The sequence below is a fragment of the Tigriopus californicus genome, chromosome 5 (assembly GCF_007210705.1).
Source record: "Tigriopus californicus strain San Diego chromosome 5, Tcal_SD_v2.1, whole genome shotgun sequence".
NCBI classification, from domain to species: domain Eukaryota; kingdom Metazoa; phylum Arthropoda; class Copepoda; order Harpacticoida; family Harpacticidae; genus Tigriopus; species Tigriopus californicus.
Genome location: NC_081444.1, coordinates 7,689,159 through 7,709,759, shown reverse-complemented (window position 1 = coordinate 7,709,759; position 20,601 = coordinate 7,689,159). Strand labels below are relative to the sequence as shown.

At 44.4% G+C, this 20,601-nt stretch overlaps 4 protein-coding genes across 6 annotated transcripts; 3 read left to right on the top strand and 1 right to left on the bottom strand.

Annotated features, from left to right (window-relative positions):
* Positions 1-65: 65 nt before the first annotated feature.
* LOC131880534 (uncharacterized) lies at positions 66-3,286 on the top strand. The gene is made up of 3 exons (XM_059227193.1): positions 66-1,435; positions 2,147-2,357; positions 2,422-3,286. The coding sequence occupies exons 1-3, from the start codon at positions 454-456 to the stop codon at positions 2,483-2,485; spliced, it is 1,257 nt and encodes a 418-aa protein (XP_059083176.1). The 5' UTR covers positions 66-453; the 3' UTR covers positions 2,486-3,286.
* LOC131880531 (serine/threonine-protein phosphatase 2A 56 kDa regulatory subunit gamma isoform-like) lies at positions 2,552-6,516 on the bottom strand. Its single transcript, XM_059227189.1, has 3 exons — positions 5,500-6,516; positions 5,003-5,426; positions 2,552-4,890 (listed from the first exon to the last, which is right to left on the bottom strand). The coding sequence occupies exons 2-3, from the start codon at positions 5,399-5,401 to the stop codon at positions 3,439-3,441; spliced, it is 1,851 nt and encodes a 616-aa protein (XP_059083172.1). The 5' UTR covers positions 5,402-5,426; positions 5,500-6,516; the 3' UTR covers positions 2,552-3,438.
* A 1,095-nt stretch (positions 6,517-7,611) lies between these two features.
* LOC131880529 (serine/arginine repetitive matrix protein 1-like) lies at positions 7,612-10,864 on the top strand. Of its 2 annotated transcripts, XR_009373274.1 has the most exons (5): positions 7,612-7,814; positions 7,904-8,290; positions 8,379-10,196; positions 10,340-10,504; positions 10,574-10,692. XR_009373274.1 is itself a non-coding variant. In XM_059227186.1 (4 exons), exons 1-4 carry the CDS (start codon positions 7,791-7,793, stop codon positions 10,712-10,714), a joined length of 2,370 nt encoding a protein of 789 aa, XP_059083169.1. In that variant the 5' UTR covers positions 7,612-7,790; the 3' UTR covers positions 10,715-10,864. The 2 variants fall into 2 exon arrangements, 1 of the variants encoding a protein (XP_059083169.1); XM_059227186.1 differs by lacking the exon at positions 10,340-10,504 and having other exon boundaries at positions 10,574-10,864.
* Positions 10,865-10,997: 133 nt separating this feature from the next.
* On the top strand, positions 10,998-16,792 carry LOC131880539 (uncharacterized). Of its 2 annotated transcripts, none has more exons than XM_059227200.1 (2): positions 10,998-11,367; positions 16,387-16,792. In XM_059227200.1, exons 1-2 carry the CDS (start codon positions 11,102-11,104, stop codon positions 16,640-16,642), a joined length of 522 nt encoding a protein of 173 aa, XP_059083183.1. In that variant the 5' UTR covers positions 10,998-11,101; the 3' UTR covers positions 16,643-16,792. The 2 variants fall into 2 exon arrangements, 1 of the variants encoding a protein (XP_059083183.1); XR_009373276.1 differs by lacking the exon at positions 10,998-11,367 and adding an exon at positions 14,650-14,774.
* The last annotated feature ends 3,809 nt before the right edge of the window (positions 16,793-20,601 follow it).

Genomic DNA, 20,601 nt, shown 5'->3' with positions numbered 1-20,601 from the left:
TCTTCCAACCACGACTCCCCTCCCCCCCCCCTGAGTTACCACGATACTGACCTAAATTGAAGGCCGAAGACAAAGCTATGTCCCCCCCCCCCTCTGCTTGTCTTCCGTCTTTCTAGTTTGTGACCATGTGTGAGAGACACTTCCATCCAACAAGCACACATGATCATTTGAGGACCTCAAGGGCGACAGATTGCTTCCCGCTTGCCTCCCGCTGACTAAACTGACGGCGCTACAATGCTCTTAAGGCCCAAAGGCATGATCCATTGTGTGCGGTGCATGGTCACCGAGGACAGGAACACAAGAAACTTTCCACTGCTTTTTAATGGGGCAGGTATAACCATGTTAACGAGTGAACAACCCCCGTGTTCCACTGTGGACGGCGTTTTCTCTAGTTCAGAATGAAGGTCACGCCATCCAAAAGTCTCAAACCAAAGACTGAAATGGACCAGAAGGATGGAGTCCGAGACATCCAGTAGTCCCGACTCCACGGCTGTGTCCGCCTTGCATCGCTCCATGGTGATACTCAGGAAGGAACTGGAAATGAAGAACAAACAGATTGCCAATCTAGAGGCCAATCTTCAACGAGCCATGACACCTCGAACCGTGGACAGAAATTTCAATGACATTTTTGAGCTAGTAGAGGTGGTCGAGAGTGACACGGACACGCATCAACGGTCCAGCCCGGCCTCACCCACCAAGAGTGACAAGGGCACAGACAAACATTTTGATCCCGGAACACCCACCGAGGATCCAATCATGGCATTTGTCCTGAGTGACGAAGAAGAACGCCAACCCGCTCAAAAACACTCGCCCACTACTCCACCTCCATTTCGGAGAATATCCTTAAAGATGAACGAGGATATCGTCATTCATACCTACAATAGTAACCACCCTCATCAGCCACCATCCAGGACATTATCGTCTTCCCACTTAAATCCGGAGCGACCCATTTTGCAGACCAGTCATCCCCATCTACCCACGGCTGATTCGGCCATTCAAACGGATATCACAGCTGTCAAACCTCGACAATGGGCCTCCGAGCCTCTCTTAGTCAAACGGCCTTATCTTGGAACTAGGCATGTGGGGAAAGTGGATTTCGCCGGACGTGGTCGATACTCGTTGTTGAATCGGGATTTCACCCCACAGAAATCCAATCATCGGCTCAATCTCTATCCTCCGACCTCTGCCAATGATGAGCAAAAATCGTCGACTTTTACAACGGAAAATTCCAAATGGCAAGTCAATTTAACCTTGATATCAGAGGATGCATGGGACTCGGAAATCGATTCCACCGACAAATTGCTCTTTATTGCCGAAGAATTTGTGAGCACTGCTCGCCGGAAGCTGGTCCAAATCCAAGACTGGAAAGCCATTTACGGACGTTGTCCTCAAAGGATTAGCGTCAAAGCTTCGAATAATGTTGATGAAAAGCATCGTAAGTTCAACCGTGAGCCGCTGGAATATGAATGGGGATACTAGATTCTGGTCGAGAATTAACATTTTGGTATCAATTCAACGCATTGACGTGTCGGGTTTTTAAAAGAACTTGATCCCAAGTCACTACGACTTTGCACTTCAATTTTCAGCTCAATCGAATGATTGAATGTCCTTTTCAAGCTCACTACATTACTCTACTTTGAAATAATGAGCTTGCCCATTTTGTTCTGCATTTTGAGACGGCATAAGTTTGGATCCAATTCCTTGATCAAGCTGACAATATCTAATTGTTAAGTCCTGAATGCGGTTTCATTTGAAGGAAAATGCAAAGCGTTCACTTGCTTTCGAATTGATGGTACTCGACTAGTGCTGGAGCAAGTCCTTTGATTTTTTGACTTTTGGCCGGACTCGAGTCTTTCATTACGATCAGTTTTAGCAAAAAGACTCGTCTTGCGAAGTCCTAAAAAAATGAACAATTTTTTGGGACGAGTCCGGACTCTAGTCCTTTCTAAACTACTCGATTCCGACCAATTTCTCCAAGATCGAGTGAAAGACTCGTCGAGAGCACTCGGACTCGAGTCCGGACTCGCCTAGCACTAAACTCGACCCTATCATCCCGTCCATATTTCAGTGGTCCATGGATCAACGGATCGGACGGGATTGACTGATAATTCAGTACAGCCGTGCTTAAATTCTCAGTTTGTTACAGATATTTTGTCATCTTTCATACCGCAGAAGATCGAAGACTTGAGATTGGGTTATGAAGTACGATTCATTCATAACACCAGACTAGTCAACGGAACAATTCGTTACATCGGAAACACGGGTACAGGCACTAATCCTAGGGTTGGCATTGAAACGCAAGACGTTCTTGCCTCCCGAGATCACGCAGTAGCCGAGTGGAAAGCGTTCTTTTCGTGGTAAGATGGCAGTCAAGAAATCAGCCAGAAGATATTCATTACCTTCTTACCATTTTCATTCTAGCGTGAAGGGTGGAGTGGGTGTGTTAGTCAAGTTGGAGAAGATCGTTCTTTGCTTCTCGGCCTAAGGGGGCCCACAGCCCCGCCAGACCACACATCAAAAGCCAGATCAATAAAGGGTGGAAATGATTGAATATTCGGAAATAGAGCTTTATGTATTATGGTCAACGATTCCACTTTGGATATGAAAAATGTCGAACTTGATCTTTTTTTTTTATTTGACCTCCTTGCTTGTTCTCACTCTCTCGTTCACTTTCAACTCTGGAGTGACAATTTGTGTGGCTATTTCTCACAATCTTTCGCTCACTTATTCATGCAACGATGCTGGTTATTTCTGAGAAACAAAAGGGAAACAAACAGACGGCAAGTTCATGGGTAGTTGATGACACGAGACGAGACGATTGGATCACGGGTATTGGGATATTGGCCTTGCGATCCTCGTGGAAAAGAGCCTAGGCGCGAGTTCGGGTTTTCCACGGCAGAGGAGGGAACAGAGAGGTGCAGAAAAGGTGACCAATTACATCGAGATCATCATCAAACAGCGTTTTCGCAGTGATAGCGGTGCTAGTGCAAAGGCAGACAAATATCTCGGCCCACTTGCTTTTCTTAAGTAATAAGTATTTTCGCGACGCTTGCTGTGTATGTACTGCGAATTGATGAAAACAATGGCCAGATGGGAAGGAGGCTCCAGTTGTTCGGAAGTCGCTAGCTGAAAAGCTAATTCTCTTGGCCAGTCACACGAGTTGGGTTAAATGCAGTGGGAGGTTGTTGGTTGTTGGTTGTTGGATTGGTTTGTTGATTGGTGTCAGATCATGGAAAAGTGGAGGGGCGGAAATAAGGCAGCAATGATTGTTAGTTCAAGAGCTCAAGGAGCTGATTAGTACGGTGTTGTTGTTGATGATGATGGTGGAGTTGGTGTTGGCGTTGGTATTGATATAGATGTTGTTGTTGTTGTTGTTGAAGTAGTGATAGTTCCAGTTGTTGGATCAGGAAGGTCGACGGTGATATTTCCCCTTTCTATTTAGGCCTTGCTCGCATCTGGAGGGGTAGTGAGAAACTCGTCGGCCCTTTTATGATTTTCCAGAGCCTTCTGGGTGTACATGTCGGTTGGAAGCTCAGATTTGCGACGAAGAAGGGGTTTTTCGGCATTCTTGGTCGCTTGACCACTACCTATCCCGGGGGTGGAGGGAGCAACCGAGACCTTGGCTGCCTCTTCGACGATCTTCTTAGCCAAGTTCTCACTGTCTCCCTCGTCCATTGGAACATTGGTGACACTACTTTCTTCTATTGCGGAAACCTTCTTGTCGCTCAACTTGACATCTTCCAGCAAGTTGGAAATGAGTTCCACGTTGGGGTTCTGCCTGGCCAGAGCCTCGACCTTTTCCCACGCCTCTAACCTCTGCTTCTGCTTCTCTCTTTCCTTCTTCTGCTCAAGCTTGAACTGTTGCGTGCATTCATCAAAGAGCTTCTGATTCATTTCCATAAATAGCTTCAATGCATTGTAGATTAAGCCGTGGATGGTCTTGTTCCAATGAGATTTGCTGTTCTTGTACAAGGCATGGAACATGATGGGCAAGATGGTGACGGCGTTTCCATCAATGAGCGACATGATGTACTCATTGTTCCAGTAGTAGAGCGCACGCTCGGCGACTTGAAAGTGCGGACTGGACACACATTTGGCCAACTGATTAAAGAGGGGGACCATCACTTTTTGGAATTCAATCGGCTCAATCACGTCCAGAATCTCTTCGAGTTCATTCAGGAACATCACTTCCTTAGGTGAATGGACTTTGGGCCAGTATCGCAAGAGGTTCATGATGACCTGCTCGGTCAGGGAAGGGTCTTTTTCCAGAAACTGGACCACACAGTAGGCTAATTGCGGGTGATAAACCGAGAGGGATTTGACCTTGTGCAGCGGCATGAGCACCTTCAATAAAAATATCTTGTGTTCTTCCTTCAGGGGAAGAGCAAAGCCATTGATGATGCTACCGAGGATCTCCAGGAGTTCAGCCACGCCATTGTGGCGCTCGGTCTCGTAGACGAAGCGGTAGAAAATGTTGTTGATTTGCTTGCGAATGTAAGCCCGTAGACCGAGGAACTTCCCATAAATGCGATGGAGAGTGGTCTTTAAGAAGTCTCTCTCTCGTGGATCTTCGGAATAGAACAGATCCAACAGCTGTAGAACAAACTTCTGATCGATATACTTCTTCACCAATGATGGCTGGAAGTCCGGTGACTCGAGAACGCGTAAAAAGAACTCGTACACCAATTGTAGGTGAGGCCAGGCGGCCTCCAACGTCGGTTCATCCTCCTCGGGGTCAAACTCGGCTCCGTTGGGATTGGTACTGGGTGGGAGGGCTCGGAAGAGGTTCACGCTAAACATGGTCACTACCTCGGGGTAGACGGCTTCCGTGAGTACGCCCGTGGTAGTCGTCACGTACTCGACCATTTCATGGAGGGCAGCTCGCTTGACCTAAAAATATCCCAGGAAAATGGTGAGCTGTTACTCGGCGGGCTGTGCATGACCTAAGACTAGGCAGGGAGAAAAAGGTTGGAAGGCTTAAAGAGAACGCCGGGACACTTACCTCTTTCCACTTGAGATCAGACAAGGGATCCGAGACAAAGTCGAACAACACTTGACATTGCTTGATTTTCTCCAAGAAGAGTTGTTCGCGCTCACTCTGCAGGGCGTCCTTCAAGGGACTCAACTCGACCAGTTCTCGATTGCTGGAGATGTTGAATCGGGAGGAGGATTGGCGACGTTCTTTTCGGATGTGCGAAGGACCCGTGAACTTGATCTTATTGATCTGAGTGGGTGGGGGGGCATGGGCGGCCTTGCCATTGCTGTCCTCACTATCGGCCCGGTTAGACGACGATGCCTCGTCCCCTCCGGCCCCCGAAGCGGCGGTTAGGGCCTCAACCGAAGACGGGTTGGTCTTTTTCGCATCCCCACCCGCCTCGCTCCCATCTTTTGAGGCCAGCATACTGACCGCTTAATCAACGGGTAACCTAAATAACGGCGTGATGGCCGGAGCCATTAGTTCCCAGCCCGTTTAATAACAATTGGTTCACGGCCCCTTACCCGCTCTTACAAGTGTGCCCAAACCGATAGAGACTACAGAATGACTCCTCGGGATGGCCGTGACCGGACGGACCCTGGTCACGTCTGCCTTGGGCCCGTGACGCCGCGGAATCGAGTCCGAGGACAAGGGAGGCGGGTAAAACGCGAGTCACCGGAGGGCGGATTCACCTACTGGCGATTGACCCGTGATCCATGGACCGATTCAACACCAATCAGGACCCATTACTCAGATGGCTGGACGAGAGTGTGCTAGGTGTGCTTGTTCAATGTTCAGCTGGCTGGTGTGTTCTTCCGCTTGGGCCTGGCCCACCGACCCACCGATCGACCAAGTTGTAGAACCCAGGAAGCAACCTAAGAAGTAGTCCAATCCACCCAGTGAACCCGACAGAGAGCGAGCGACCGAAACACGCTCAGATAGAGCGACAGACAGAGCGACCGAGAGAGAGAAGAGGTTCTTCCGTTTGCGCAAGTAAGAATGGGGGATCCAATCCCTCCCGATGAACGGGAGGAAAAGCCGATTCAGATCTGGAACTCCTCCGAGTCCAAAGGACGGCTGGCAAAGCGCAAAGAGAGTGCTCAACGATGGCACGGGCTCATCCGTTCCAGCAATGGGTAGTTAGCACCCTCCTCCAATGAGTCCAGTCCCGCTTAGAACGGAGCTGCCAGCAAGTCGGGATTCAAGTCCCCGAGAGGCCCAAGCAGGCAGAGGTCGTTGGCCAAGACCTGGGTCAGGCCAGTCAGCGTCCTGCCCACAGTCCAGTCGGTTGTTCTCTTAGACGTTCTCGTTTTGAGGCCCAATGACAGACAGCATGGGCGAGAGAGGGCGTCTAGTCCAGTTCACCACCACCCGCCTTCAGACACATGTGGTGGTTAGGTGGGTAGATAGCTAGCCAGGCCGATCAACACACTCTCTCTTTAGCCGAAGAATTCACCCCTTCAGACAAGCAGGATCCCGCACGGATTGTCCGATGGTTCTCCGTCTTCTTTTCACTTCTTCTCGGATCTCATCATCATCATCATCGTCATGACTTGAGCAGGGACAGGTTGACCAAATTTTTACCAGCCAATAAGCGCTTGACTGAGGTCAGACTTACCAGCTCGGCCCGTATCTAGGGTTTCAGTCCGTAAAGACGCATGTCCTAGAACCTAGAGAGTCAGTATTTACAACGTCTTGCCTCTAGTTCAATCTGCAGTTGTTTCAAATCGATTTGGGGGCCCAGGGATGGTCATGTCGCCCGTGTTCCAATGGCATTTTTGGGGTGACACTAAGCTTGTCGCTCGTTAAGCTGCCTTGGTTGGCCCTTCATACCTGGCTGGGCGTCGGCGTCTAGCGGCTGGATTCAGTGTGGCCCTTTTTGTATTGGCCGAGGAGGAGGAGGAGGACGACGATCGAGTTTCTCTGGTTAGCGGGCTGAGTGAGACAGAGGCTTGAACCGATTGAACCCGGAGGGATTCTGCTGTGGGAAAAAGGGCTTTGTCGACAGGCAAAGTGGGGATGGAAAAAAAACCTTGGTGGGCCAGTCAGCTGGTCCATGATAACCGGTCCGGTGGGTTGGGCTACCAGGGTCAGCCATTTTCCAGTTCATGCTGCCCTTCAGCCGCAACCGATGAGTGAAATGTGTTAGAGTTGGTAATATGTCATCCAAGTTGGAGATGCACGAATGAAATTGTCATATGGTGGCATAATCCCTTTTTTACAACGATCCCCTAATGAGATTCTCTCATATTTAAATCAAGAGAATGAAAAAGTTTGACCTGAACATGTATGTCAGCTTGTAATGTAGAATCACTGATGGAGGCCGGAGCATTTGTTTTCGGCGGTAAGGGCAGATTCAGCCAATGCAGCTGCAGTTCACCCAGTTCACCGTCTTCTATCCGGGAAGCATTTGTTTATCATAAATTCCGGTTTAGTGCGGCCAGAAAGGCGAGCTTAACCTAAATAATATCGAAAAGTGTCGGATCTCATGGCCGCTCTCATTACCTTTTCCTTTGTCTGAAGGTATCCCTTTTACCAAAGATACGTTTTAATCCCCACTCATATGGTTCGGCCCGAATAATACTTTCAAGTTTGAAACGATTCCTGCTCACAAATCCCATGAAAAGACTGTCTCGTCACCCTGGTGCATCGTGTGCTTCGATCGAAATCTGACCGACCGGAGTAAAGCCCACAAGTTGTTTGGAAATTGGACGGGATTTCCATCGATCGGGTGAATTCGCAACGGCTAGGTCATCCTCCGTGACCTCCCGAGGGCTTGGGAACAGATCCCGAGGACGATCAATCGTCGTTCACCATGACGGACGCCGGCTATTTCCGAGTGAGTTTTCGCTCATATAAATCTTAACTTAGCAAAAAAACCAATTTTTTTTCTTCTAATTTTGAATTGGACTCTGGTTTGATTTCTAGGGAACTTCGGCCGATCAAGACAATCGTTTTGCTGACAAGGAGAAGAAGCTCATGAAGCAGATGAAGTTCGAGGAGGTGGTGCTGAACACCAAGATGGATTGGTCCAAGATCAAACTGGACGTTTTGAAGCCGTGGATCTCGGATCGGGTGGCCGAGTTACTCGGCATTGAGGACGATGTTGTGGTCGAGTTTATTTTCAACCAATTGGAAGCCAAAGATGTCGACCCGAGGAAGATGCAAATTAACCTGACGGGGTTCCTCAATGGCAAGAATGCGCGAATTTTCATGGGCGAACTCTGGACCCTGTTGGATTCGGCTCAAAAGAGCGATTCCGGCATTCCTCAGCAGATCCTCGATCAGAAGAAAGAGGAGTTGAAGAAACGAGGCGTGAGTATGAACGGGGAACAAAGCTTATACATAGCTACGAGAGAGAGATTGAGACATGAATAAATGAACCCCTAATTCTGATTTTCAGACCGATAATGAAAGGCTTCAAGAGAATCTGAGGCGATTAGCTGAAGGTGGTACCAATGAGGATCGCGATAGCAGTCGACGAAGACGATCCAAGAGTCGAGATCGCGAATCCCGTCGTCGACGAAGTCGGTCTCGATCACGCGACCGAGATCGATCACGCCGATCACGCTCTCGGGACCGTGGATCGCGTCGGCGACGATCCCCCGAGCCCGCCAAAATCAAACCTGAAGAGACGGCCGAGGTCAAAAAGGAGGGGACGCCGGCGGTTGCCGCCTCTGCGGGAAGTTCAACCGGAGACGGAGTGGTACTACCCGACTCCACCATTGATGTCAAACCTCCAGGCGAAGAGGGAGAAGATAGCAAGTCAGTGCGTACGGGTGATCTTGAGGAGAGTCGTAAAGTAGAGGATCAAACTGAGAAGCGATCATCCCGAGATCGAGAGCGAAGCGAAAGCCACGAAAGTGCCGGCATCACCAAGAAGACTGATTCGGTGCAAGCCAAACGCTCATACCGTGGACGCCACGGCGGCAGCTCCGATGACGATTCGGATCGGGGACGAAATCGTAGATCTGACAGTCGGTCCAAACGTCGCCGCAGCCGGTCCAGGGATCGGTCCAAGCGATCACGTTCCAAGGATCGTAAACGGTCTAGATCCCGGGATCGACGTCCAAGATCGAGATCGAGAGAACGTGAACGCAGAGATCGTGAAAAACGCGACCGTGAAAGGGAACGACGGGAACGAGAACGTAAAGATCGAGAACGGCGAGATCAAGAACGGGAGAAACGACGACGAGAAGAAGATCGTCAACGAGAGAGAGAGCGTGAAAGACAAAAGGAAAGGGACCGCATCCGGGAACGTGAGCGACGTGAACGCGAGCTTGCCAAAGAGCGTGAAGAAAAACTCCGTAGGGAGTTGCAAGAAAAAGAAAGACAACGTAAATCTAAACGTGAATCCACCGATGAATCGGAAAGTGAAACCTCGTCCTCCTCATCAGAGTCTGAGGAGGACTCCCCCAAGAGGTCATCCCATAAGCGACAGGATTCTTCGTTCCAAAAGAAACGGAAGCCCGATCCCTCTGAGGTTAGAAGTCGCGAATCGTCTCCTGACGTTCATCGCAGAGACAAAAGAAAATCCGACGAAGTGTCCGATCGACGTCAAAAAAGTAAACCCACCACCACCCGATCACGGCATTCTTCTGAAAGCGATCGAGATCGAGCCAAGAGCCGTAGTGACCGAAGCAAGGCTCCATCCTCACATAAAGGTGGATCCAAACGCCGCAGTGAATCGCCCTCCTCCGAGTCTGAGTCGGAGAAGGAGGTTCCTCCTCGAAAGAGGAGCACTGATCGACATCATCATGAGCCACCCCCCGAAAAGCGATCCCGGAAAGAGTCTGGCCGTGAGCATGCAGATCGTGGTGATTCGAGGCGGAGCAGGAAAGACTCCAGTCGTCAAGATCCAGAACCGAATGAAGAGCGACGCATTATTCGGATCCGTTCCCCCTCACCCTCAGAAGATCCGAGACTTGCATCGTCCAAGAGTGGAAAACTGCGGAAAGAATCGCAGCCCAGAGTTGACGAAAGAGATGCCGAGCGATCCAAACGCAGAAAGGAGTCTGAGAGTGAGCCAACCAAACGTAAGAAGAGCAAATCCAAGAAGAAAGAAATCACTTCTTCCTCTTCGGAAGGGGAAGATGACTCCGAAGACGAATCCGAGAGCTCAGAGGAAGAGAGGAAGAAACGCAGGAAGGAGAAAAAACACAAGAAGCATAAGAAGAGTAAGAAGCATAAGAAACACAAAAAGCGTCGTGGAGGAGATGAGGTATGACAATCAGGTCCTTTAAATTTCTTTTAAAGTTGCACTTAGCGTAGTTTTAGTTGCTCAAAATGCAATAGGGTTTCATATAGTATTGTACTATCATCGGTCGATAGGTCGATGATACGATGTTATTGCGTCCCTTTCAGTCGGTCAATTTTAAGTTCTTAAAGAAGCCTTGCTATCCATCTATCCGTTAATCCATTGGTGAGCCCGGTAATCTTAAGACTGCAATACATCAGCTCGGGAGAGTTAGTTGCAAGGAGGAAAAAGGAGACGGTATTCCTCTCAATTTACTCTCGGGACATGAAAAAGTTTGACAAATTTGCTGTCGCGAACGTCAAACATTGGCCCACTAACAACTTTGCTATCGCCTTTTTCAGAGCTCCAGTGGCGAAGAAGAAGAAGAAGCCACCGAGGATTTGGAACGAAAGCTCCGCGAAAAGGCCTTACAGTCCATGAAAACCAAAAGGACACAGCAACGCGACGAGGGGAATAGCACTTCGTCCGAGTCCAGTGATTGATCGAACATTTATCCAATGAAGGCGAGAAAATGAGCCCAAAGTTCGTGAGTTCGTTGCCGCTCTCTCAGTGACAACTCTCCGAACCACCAGGCAATCTTGTACAAAGGCTGCCTATGTCTCGTGTATGTAATAAACCTGTTCAATGTGTGATTCACCGTGTTCAGAAGTCTATCGATCGTTCCTGGTTTTTTTTTCCTTCTTTGTGGGTCGCGTCTTGTACTTACTTCCAAGACAAATGACTCGTCCATTCTCGCCGCAAGATCATAACCCATATTAGATTCTATCAGCGGCTGCTGGTCTCCTGTAGGCAGGTGATCTTTCAGAAATGGGAGTAGAAAGATAGTTCTTTTTCTCTCTCGTCAGTTTTTAGCCCAGTCGTCATCGGTCATGTGCGGTCCCACCTACCAATGTTGCTTTTGTTTCCCCATCGAAGGCGGGGTTCGAGTCATTGCCATACTCTGTCAACTGCCCGAAATGGCTGCATTCGGATATGAATTGTGGATGACATTGGAGAATAATGGATCCTTTCGCATCCAATCGGGAGGAGAGAATGCCTCGCCCATGATTTATAAGATTGTCGGACTAAGCTTCGTTTTCGTTGTGGCCAGTCTCACCAACGTTTTACTCTTCATTGGGGTCCTTAAAGAAAAGAGGTAAGGTAGATCGCATATACTCTATGCGACTATACGTATACGCCAGAGCGTTAACATCATGCAACAAAATTCGATACTAATTTTTGGGATCGTCACATTTACTTGCACAAATTTTATCAAAGCGACAACACAATTGAATACAATACTATACAGATAAAATGCAGAGTTTCAATTATTTGCCTGCAAACTTCAGACCTAAAAATCGGTCATTGAAAAATATACATCTTGTTCATGAAGAAAACCATAACAATATGACTTGACACGTTGATAGATACATCATTCATAAATATTTGTTGAGTAGCTAGCTAGGATAATATCTTTAAAACTATTGCTTTATGTCAAAGCTTTCTGTGGCATGTTATAACAACTATTATGTAGACTTTCTTTATCTTCTCGGCAATCGTTGAGAATTTTAAGCCAACATGCAGGATACTGTTTCTAAAATCCTCCAGGTTGTTTGAAGTCCACCTTTGATTAGTGATTCGTGAGTTGACATAGCGCCACTATAGAAATATGGTATCATAATGGATTTACTGTGGCTCTAGGTTGACTAAGTATACTTGACTAAGTAGAAGTCAATCAGCTTAAGCTTCCAACTCCTCCGAAATAATCACCACCATCCTCGAATCGATCAAGCCACCAACACCAGAGGTTTCCGATATTTAGAAGGCCCTCAACAGAAGCTTGGACTTGGAAGTCCTAAGATTGAACCAGGATTCGCAATGTGGAAAGCGAATGATCTACCAATACGGTACGCCAACAAGTTTGTAGATATCTGTCGTTGTTTAAAGTTAAAACAATGGCCACAGTAGGCTTTGACATACCGTAGAACAATAGTTTCACTGATATTTTCAAAGCTCCTCCTCAGAAATAGGCGAAACTTGAACCACATATTTATGAGTGATTGTTTCGCTTCGTGTGCTTTCTTTTGTGAGAGGTATGCATATGGCACACCCCAGGGGACATACCATGACAAACTGCATCTTAGAGGCTTCACTAATTTTGTTGAAGTCCTCATTAATTATTGAACAAAGCGCACTTTGAAAGGTTCAGTATGATCCTTTTAAAGATTATTTTGGACCTTTTAAAAGTGCGCTTTGTTCAATAATTAAGGAGGACTTCAACAAAATTAGTGAAGCCTCGAAGATGCAGTCTATCGAAGTCTTCATGAAAAGGTCAAATTTATCAGATTGCCAGCTGCATGTGCGTAATTTGTTCTGAAACCATGCTTAAATTTTCTTTTGAAATTTGCAAAACGTATTTTCTTTTTTTTCAATTTGAGTCAAACAATTGAAAGGCAACAAATTCATCTAGTTGAAATAATCAAGGTCTTGCCAGATTCGACGAATCAAATTCGTTGTTGGATCAGATGCTACTGTACTAATAGCCCAAATACCCAATACCCAAAATCAATAATTCCCAAAAATGGATGCTTCCCTAGGACGTGTACATCCAGTTGAAATTGGGTAAAGAAAGCATTATGATTATAGTTGTAAAAAAGTCGAATAGATTTTTTAACGTCTTTTCCAACTTTTTAGGGTCTATTCGACTTTTTGGGGTCTTTTCGCCTTTTTCCAGCTTTATGGTCGTTTTCACATATTTTGTTCATTTTTCGGATTTCTTATATTTTTGTTGGACCTTTCCCGCTCCCTTGAATGCAATAAGAGCAAACAAAACAACAATTGGCAGACATTGAGCTCACGTTCTAATGCTTGAACCTAGTGATGGGTTTCGATCCGGAAAATCAGCTATTTAGCTTGAAGAACCTCTGGTAGCGCTCCCATTCCAACGAAAAAGGGTAGCCAAATGAAGACCTAAGATCAGGAACGAGTTGTTTTAGAGCAGCACTGGTTGCGAGACCTAGAACGGCAGGGTCGCGTTTCGCCACTCATTTAATGAGTTTTTATTTTGATATTGTACCCTCTTTAGCTTGTGATAGAAGCCCTAACCGAGGTCCTTTAAGCTTAAAACCTGACCTTCCGGATCGAAACACACATCACCGCTTGAAACCAGGGAAAGCTAGGGAGGAGATGTCCCAACAAAGCTCAAGGCTGCATGGCGTTCATCTGCAATTATGGGTCGAACAAAACGCACTACACAGGTACCTAGGTCTTGCTCTCCTTTTCTGATGTATGATATTGAATGAAAGCTTCACAAAAGCATTTTTTGTATTTGGGTGCTAGGATCTGAGAGATGAGCCTCGGCATTCATAACTTTAAGTAATTTGCTAACAATTTCTTCTGGTTGATCAGATTGACCCTTCGATTTCAGAAGTTTTATAAAAACAATTTCTAAATTAGTTACCTTTTAGGCCCGTTGCAGTTTGTTTAATGTCCAGAGGTTTGAAATTAGTAATTTAGCTTCTTGTACCTCAAACTCTTGAAATAAATCACTTAGTGCTTGTTTTCCGCATATTTTATCGACTAGTTTTCCACCTATTTTGCCATTTTTCCCAGCTTTCTGTAGCTGTTATTTTGCCAAATTCAATCGACTTTTTTACAGCTGAAATTCAATCGGCTCTTTTTTAAAAGCTCTAATTATGATCATGTGGCCAGATTTCTTGTAGGTATAGCATGTTTAAACCTAGATATAGATGTTGTCGTGATGCTTACTCTTTTTTTAATTCTTTCTTAGGGCATATCCTTTGAGGGCGTCGAGTAAACCAGCATTGCCAGTATGCTGGCATAGGGCTAGTCAAGTAAACGCGTTCATGGACAACTGATGTTATTCCATGGAGTAAAATCAAAGACAACATGCCCAGCCAAACCACACTGCGCATGCATTGGATTTTGACATTTTTTCCATTTTACATGCTTGTCTAGACAATTAGCATTGTGGTATTGAGCCAATTTGATAGTGTGTTCACTAGTTAACACCAAACATGCTCATTTAGTAGGATTTTGTGACACAACTCACTCAAAATCACTCGATTATTGAAAATTCAATGGGCGAATGGTGCGAGTTGACTGTGATGTTTGTCTTAGTTCTCTCTCCCCAAAATACCCAAAATCAGGGTGCCGGACCACATTTTTCTTTGAATTTCCTTTACTTGACATCCCCTATTGGCCTGATTTGATGCGCCATAGTCGGAAGAGTAACATCATCAGAAGCACCCTTCTTGAAAGCAAAATCTCACTCTTTTTAAGAGTTAAGGTTGCGCCTATTTAAATTGCACTATCTTCATTTATCTAGAATAGTATCCGTGTTCGTTACGAACCCGTTAGATGGCTCTTCTTACGACGAAACACTCCTTTTCATAGTGCATTAGTTTTGTTTATACTAAGCAACGCGCTAGCATACCCATGGACATCGTAAAGGTGTCTAGATATCTATGGCATACCCTACGCCATCAAAACATTTATAGACTGTTGTCTTGAACAGACTTCGCCTGCTTGGATTCTTTTGAGGTCAGTAGGTCTGCAATATGGTTCACAACGAAGTTACGTCAAGTTTATTCAGTCTTTGAGAACTAATGAAGGTTATGGGGGAGAAATAAAAGGTAAAGAATCGATTGGATGAAGACAGCAGAGGGATTTGAGTTGGAGTTGGGGATTGAAAATAGGCCTAGGGTGGAAAGAAAGATACTGAAGACGGTAGTTAAAATCCTGATGTAAGCGACTATTGCATTTCAATCGTATCATATTAAAAATCCATTAATGCTTGAAAATATTTTGCTCCAAAAAGAAGGTTGTTCCAAATTTGCACTGATTTGATGGGAAAGAAACATTGATTTGGAAACTTGCAAAGGGAGAAAATTAATCACATATATCAGAGAGATCCACTTTCGAGTATTCATTTACATGCTGTATTTACAGGTATGTGCTTTTCAGGGCAGTAGTAATGAAATTACATTTTAAAATGCTTTAATTGAAACGACCATAAAAACACAAAAATAGTCATATATTATGACTTTCTAATTACGCCTTTCGCCTCTCAAGTTTCAAATTTCAAAAATGCATAAGGCACGTTGAATGATTTTGCTTTTCAATATTGGACTCAAAATGGCAAAGCTGTTAGTAAGAAGATTGGTTTTAAGCTGGATTCAAGACTTTTTGGATAAGGTCTCATCCTGGTTTTGGATTCAAAGCTAGAGACTTCGGAGGCCCCCAACCCATTACTAATGCCAAGCAAATAAACATTATTAATGCTCATTAGCATAACATGTTGGCAGGAAATCTTTAAATTTTGAGACGGGTTGGAACAAAAATAAGATTATTAACTGAGAAAAGTATGGCCTTGATGAGGCAAAAAACCTGAAATATTGGTACTAATTTTAACGAATAACCCCATTACATACTTTGGCGAGTAACGAATTACTCTTTTTGACAATTATGATAAAGTAATTACAATTGTAATCCTTTCCTTTTTTGAGATTTTTTTACGATTAATGCCCTGGTTCTTTTTCTATGATCAAAGTGTCAAATTCATCAGAAAAGCAGAACACTGAATCATTTTAATAAATACGAAATATACATGTAGCTAAGAATGGGAGTAATGAAGGACTTAGCAAACTATGGGTTTTCTAATAGAATTTGATGCGAAATGATTGCTAAAACCTGGGCATTATCAACCATACAGTATGAAACTTCTTGCTTAATTCTCATTTAGATGTTATAATTACACGAAATTTAACCCTTTTAGTATATGAGAAGTCTTCTAAAAGAGTTGGTGATGTATTTATTGTGTCAAAATGCTTAATCAATAAATTGCGCATGAAATGATGCCTGAATAAAGTCTGGTTGCTCTGAGGGTATTCATTCGTTTGTATATTGGTTTATCGGAACCTACGTAGACCATTTAGAGGGCGCTCGCTACCTCTAGCTCTGCTCAATGACAAGAACAATTAAGCCGTTCTTGAACCTATCAAAGCTTGGGAATTTGTACAAATTTTGCAAAATTATTTTGGAGCATTTGTTTAAACCACTAAATACGACAAAATTGCCTGAAAAGAGATAGAAATAAAATCAAGGTATCTAAAAGTTCATAAAATGTTGTTAAAATCAGGTTTATTCGTTTTAGGTGGTGGATTCTCCCATGGTTGTTATTCAACATGTTGGCCATCGTTGTCATTGGCTTCAGTATACCTTTGCTCATCATTTGGTTCCTCTTCATCTCACCTGTTCCCATCTTGACACTTCTGGCATTCATTCCACTAATGGTCAGCTTCACTCTCCTGGTATTTTGGGTTCACGTAAACGGATACTTCATCAAATTAGGGATCGACGAAATCAAAAGAGCTCACAACGATTCTATGGATATACCTCTATCGACATAAAAGGGCTTACTATAAGAATGCTGAAAGTGATCAAATCTTGAAAAAAATCATAGGTCCCATTTTGATGGAGAATGTCATGATTTCATTCGAGGTTCAAGTCGAAAGAAAGCCTGGAACTATATGTATAAACATCATTCGTCATTCAAAACATTTGAAGCAGATTTCATTCACTAATGCTTTTTTTTTTGTTTTCTTCGTTCTCTCGCTTTCCCTACTCGTCATGGGGATTATGATCCTTAATGGACAGACTGCGAAACTTCGAGAGGGGAGTCCCGCAAATGATTTGTGCACAGATCTTACCCCATCCCAAACCACAGCAGCTTTAATGCTACGATACCTCCTTGTTGGCCCTATTCTGTTTTGCTGGAATTGTTCCATATTCTTTTTTTTTACTGTTTCTCCCTTTTCTCTCGTCCTCTAGAGTAGTAGTCGTGATTGCATAAGTAGTTGATGCGCGAGGGATAAACCAACATATTTTACGTAGTTCTTAAAATATTAACAACGGTGTGGCCAATACCCCAATACCGAACGATTAAGTGGAACCATACTCATTGTATCGCTTAGTTTAGGGAGATTGTGATACGACTTTCCCCACTCCTTTCGTTCGACGTTTGTCACATCATCTTGATCGAGAGGGAAAAGGCATAGCTTTCACTTTGTCATTTCAAAAGCGATGCATTTAATACAGGAATAGAAAAATAAAATATCAATGATATTTTCCCAATGATTTACTTTATGAAGCCTCTTGCTATCTGTTACTCTTAACTAGATCCAGGCCAGGCTTTACTGTTTTCACACATGATAATTGAACATTGAACCGGCCGTATTAGCTTGTCCAATCAAGATTTCTTTGAATCGGGATTGCCTTTCTTTTCAAATTACACAACACCAACCTCTTAAGGTTAGCTGACTTTGATATAAATAAATTCACAATTAAGCGTATCTTCAAGCCAAGCTCAAAAGTTGTCGTCTTGAGTCCCATTTGGCATTGACGGCCCACGGTATTGTGGAAATGGCTGCTGCTCCGAACGAAGTGTTTTGCATTTCCTCCTCCTCCTCCTCCTTCTGTCTTCTTAGTCCTCCCCCTTTCCACTTGCATGCCAAAGACCAACGCCATTCATCTGGTCCAATTTCTCCTTCGTTCCTTATTTGCTTCCCTCGAATATTTGTGAGAGTAGTCTTAGAAAAGCAGAAATAATCTCACATGAAGTCGGTGGGTGACACTCGAAACCCACACATGTGACTGCCAATTGGGGTCGATAAGAGGGATGCACACGTCCTCGGGGCTTCCAATACTGACAGCTCTTGCTTATTTAGATCTTGTTCATTATTGGTCTATTGGTATCAACAAGTAATCCAGTAGTGTTGTGAGGTTTGGTATGGCATTTATTCCCATATCCATTTAGGACGTTGAAATGCTGCATCCCATTCCAACCCCTTACCCCCCCTTTTCTTGCGGCTCCTAGAAGACAAAAAGGTTTTGAAGCACTTGAGAGATGGGGTTTTCGGTTGGTGAGGCTTGTTTTCACGAACCTGATCTCTCTCGGAGATTCCCATGATGTTTTCGTAGTTCCTCATGTTGTTGTTGTTGTCCTACCACTTATCGATGAATGTCCCATTCCTGTCCCAAGCAAGGCCCTTCTGAGCTGGCTTCTTTTTTTGTGGCCCTGCGCTCGATGTCTTGGCAAATAAAATGTATTCAATATATATGCACTGTTTTGACTTGCGATCGCATTTTCACCTTCTATTGTGCTTTCCCCTCACCACATCTAGGTTTCTTTCTGACACGTATTTGTGGTTCTCGCATCGGAAAAAGGCAGAGCAAGGTGTACGCTGTCAAAATACCCTACACTTATACAACTCTTCCAAGACTATGCTCGATTCTATATCGATATTTAGAACGGGGCTCAACCGAGGGCGGCTCAGATTTAACCTTGGTTCCTCATTCAATCTGCGTCTTGAATCTTATTGACCATCGCACAAAAGCACAAAAAGGCAAACAAGAACGGTATCGGACACATCTGTCGGCTTCTTTTATTTGAGAACGACCTTGAGATCCATCGAGCCCGAAAAAAATGAAGAATGCTGAAATTCCACCCAAAGAAGAGCTCTAGAGTTATTTGAGTCACTTCTCATTGGATCACCTCGTATTTTGGGGATTGACTTCTTCAATCACGTCTTCATGGTCAATTTAAGGGTCATACACAGCTGTGGAGGACGGTGGGACGGGTGTATTTTGAAATTGGAAAAAAGCAAAACTCGATCAAGCAGCCAACGGAGAAGCCCGAAGAGTGAGAAGGGTGAGCCAATGAGAAGAACTTTTGCGCCTTATCTTTGGGTCCCGAGTTCAAGAAAAGGCCATTGGATCGTAATTTGTTTTGCTTCGGCCTGCTCCGTCCGTGTTCCCCATTTCCGCCTCCTTGGTGCCTGTTTTTCGCCCAAATGGTTGTTCCTTGGCAAAGTGGAACAACATTCTTGGCAAAAAATGGGGTTAGAGCTTGCCGCAAATGGATCTGATGGGATCTCAATCATGAATCCATTGACGATATTGGACCTCTTTAGACCCCTCGGCCCAGGGATTTTGGACCACGAGAGCCACCAACCAACGAAGCAACCTATCATCATTACACTTGATCTCCTCCATACTCCAGAATGGAGCACAAAAACACATGAGACAGCAGGATTTGTGCCCTACACGTTCGGGATCGGTCCACAGGCATCCATTGCTCCATCTTTTCCACCATCTCTAACAATCGGAAAAGTTGAAAACAAACGCGAAGGAATCTCTCTCCCCCTCGGACACTTGGACTTGGACCACCACACGAACACATACACACACAACAAGACACATTTCTTGGCTTAGATCGGGATGATAATTGTTGGCTTCATGTCATACAAGGACGGTTCTTGTGGGCCTCGTCTGTCTCAAAATTTTTGAAATTCGCCAAATAACTGTTGAAGTGAGCTACTTTGTCCGTGGAACGAAATTCATTTTTCACACCTTCTCACTTCGAAAAGCTCGTCTTGTCAAGTCGCTTTCTTTGAGAAAGTCTCTTTCGAAGGTGAAACAAGGTGGTGGATTTTGGCAATACTTATTCGACACCGATACACAATTAGAAGTAACTATGATTGAGTTCTCTTCAGTAAATATGTTTTCTTATATCCATCCAGTAAACGAGTCGGTCATATTTGAACTCTTACTTTATCCACATAAAGCAGGAAGCTCACATTAATTCCAGGGCATTTGGAATAAAAAACAGGATCTAAAATCTAATTTACTGTTTGAATACATCGTGAAGGAGAAATCAATTTGGCTGAGACATAACGAATTCATACCAATATGAACTGCTGGGATTCCAATCCTGGTAGCAGTAAGGAAGTCCGCAAAAAAAAAAAAAAAAAAAAAAAATATTGAACAGGAAAATTGGAGCCTTCAGCTAATCGCACCTTAACCGTTATTTCAAAAGTGACTGACGTTCCCAAAATGGGAACATAAATTTCAATATTAATCAAGTCTACTCTAAGAAAGCAATTATTCATCCGTGCCTCGTCAGTTCACAACACTGTCATATATATAATAAAATTTGAGTAAAAATGTTACTTTTGTGATTGTCCTCTGAAGGCTTAGGATAAAGTAGAATATTGCTCTCAGTTTAAAGCCTTAAGTTATTAGGTGGCCTCACACATATCTTTAAAAAAAGTAAAAGACATGGCATTCTTCTGAAATCATGACACTTCAAAAGTAGTTCAGTTTTTGAGGATATAACAAGATAAAAAACCAACAAAAAAACTAAAACACCTTCACAACCTTTGTCTTCATTTCTCCTCAATTTGTAACCAACCTCGCAATATCACCCTCAAAATCAGATTGTGGGCATGTTTTGTCATTGGTTTCTGCGGAATTTGCTCTTCAAATCGACACTCTCATATTAAGAGCTTTGTCCAAAATGTTCGGGTTC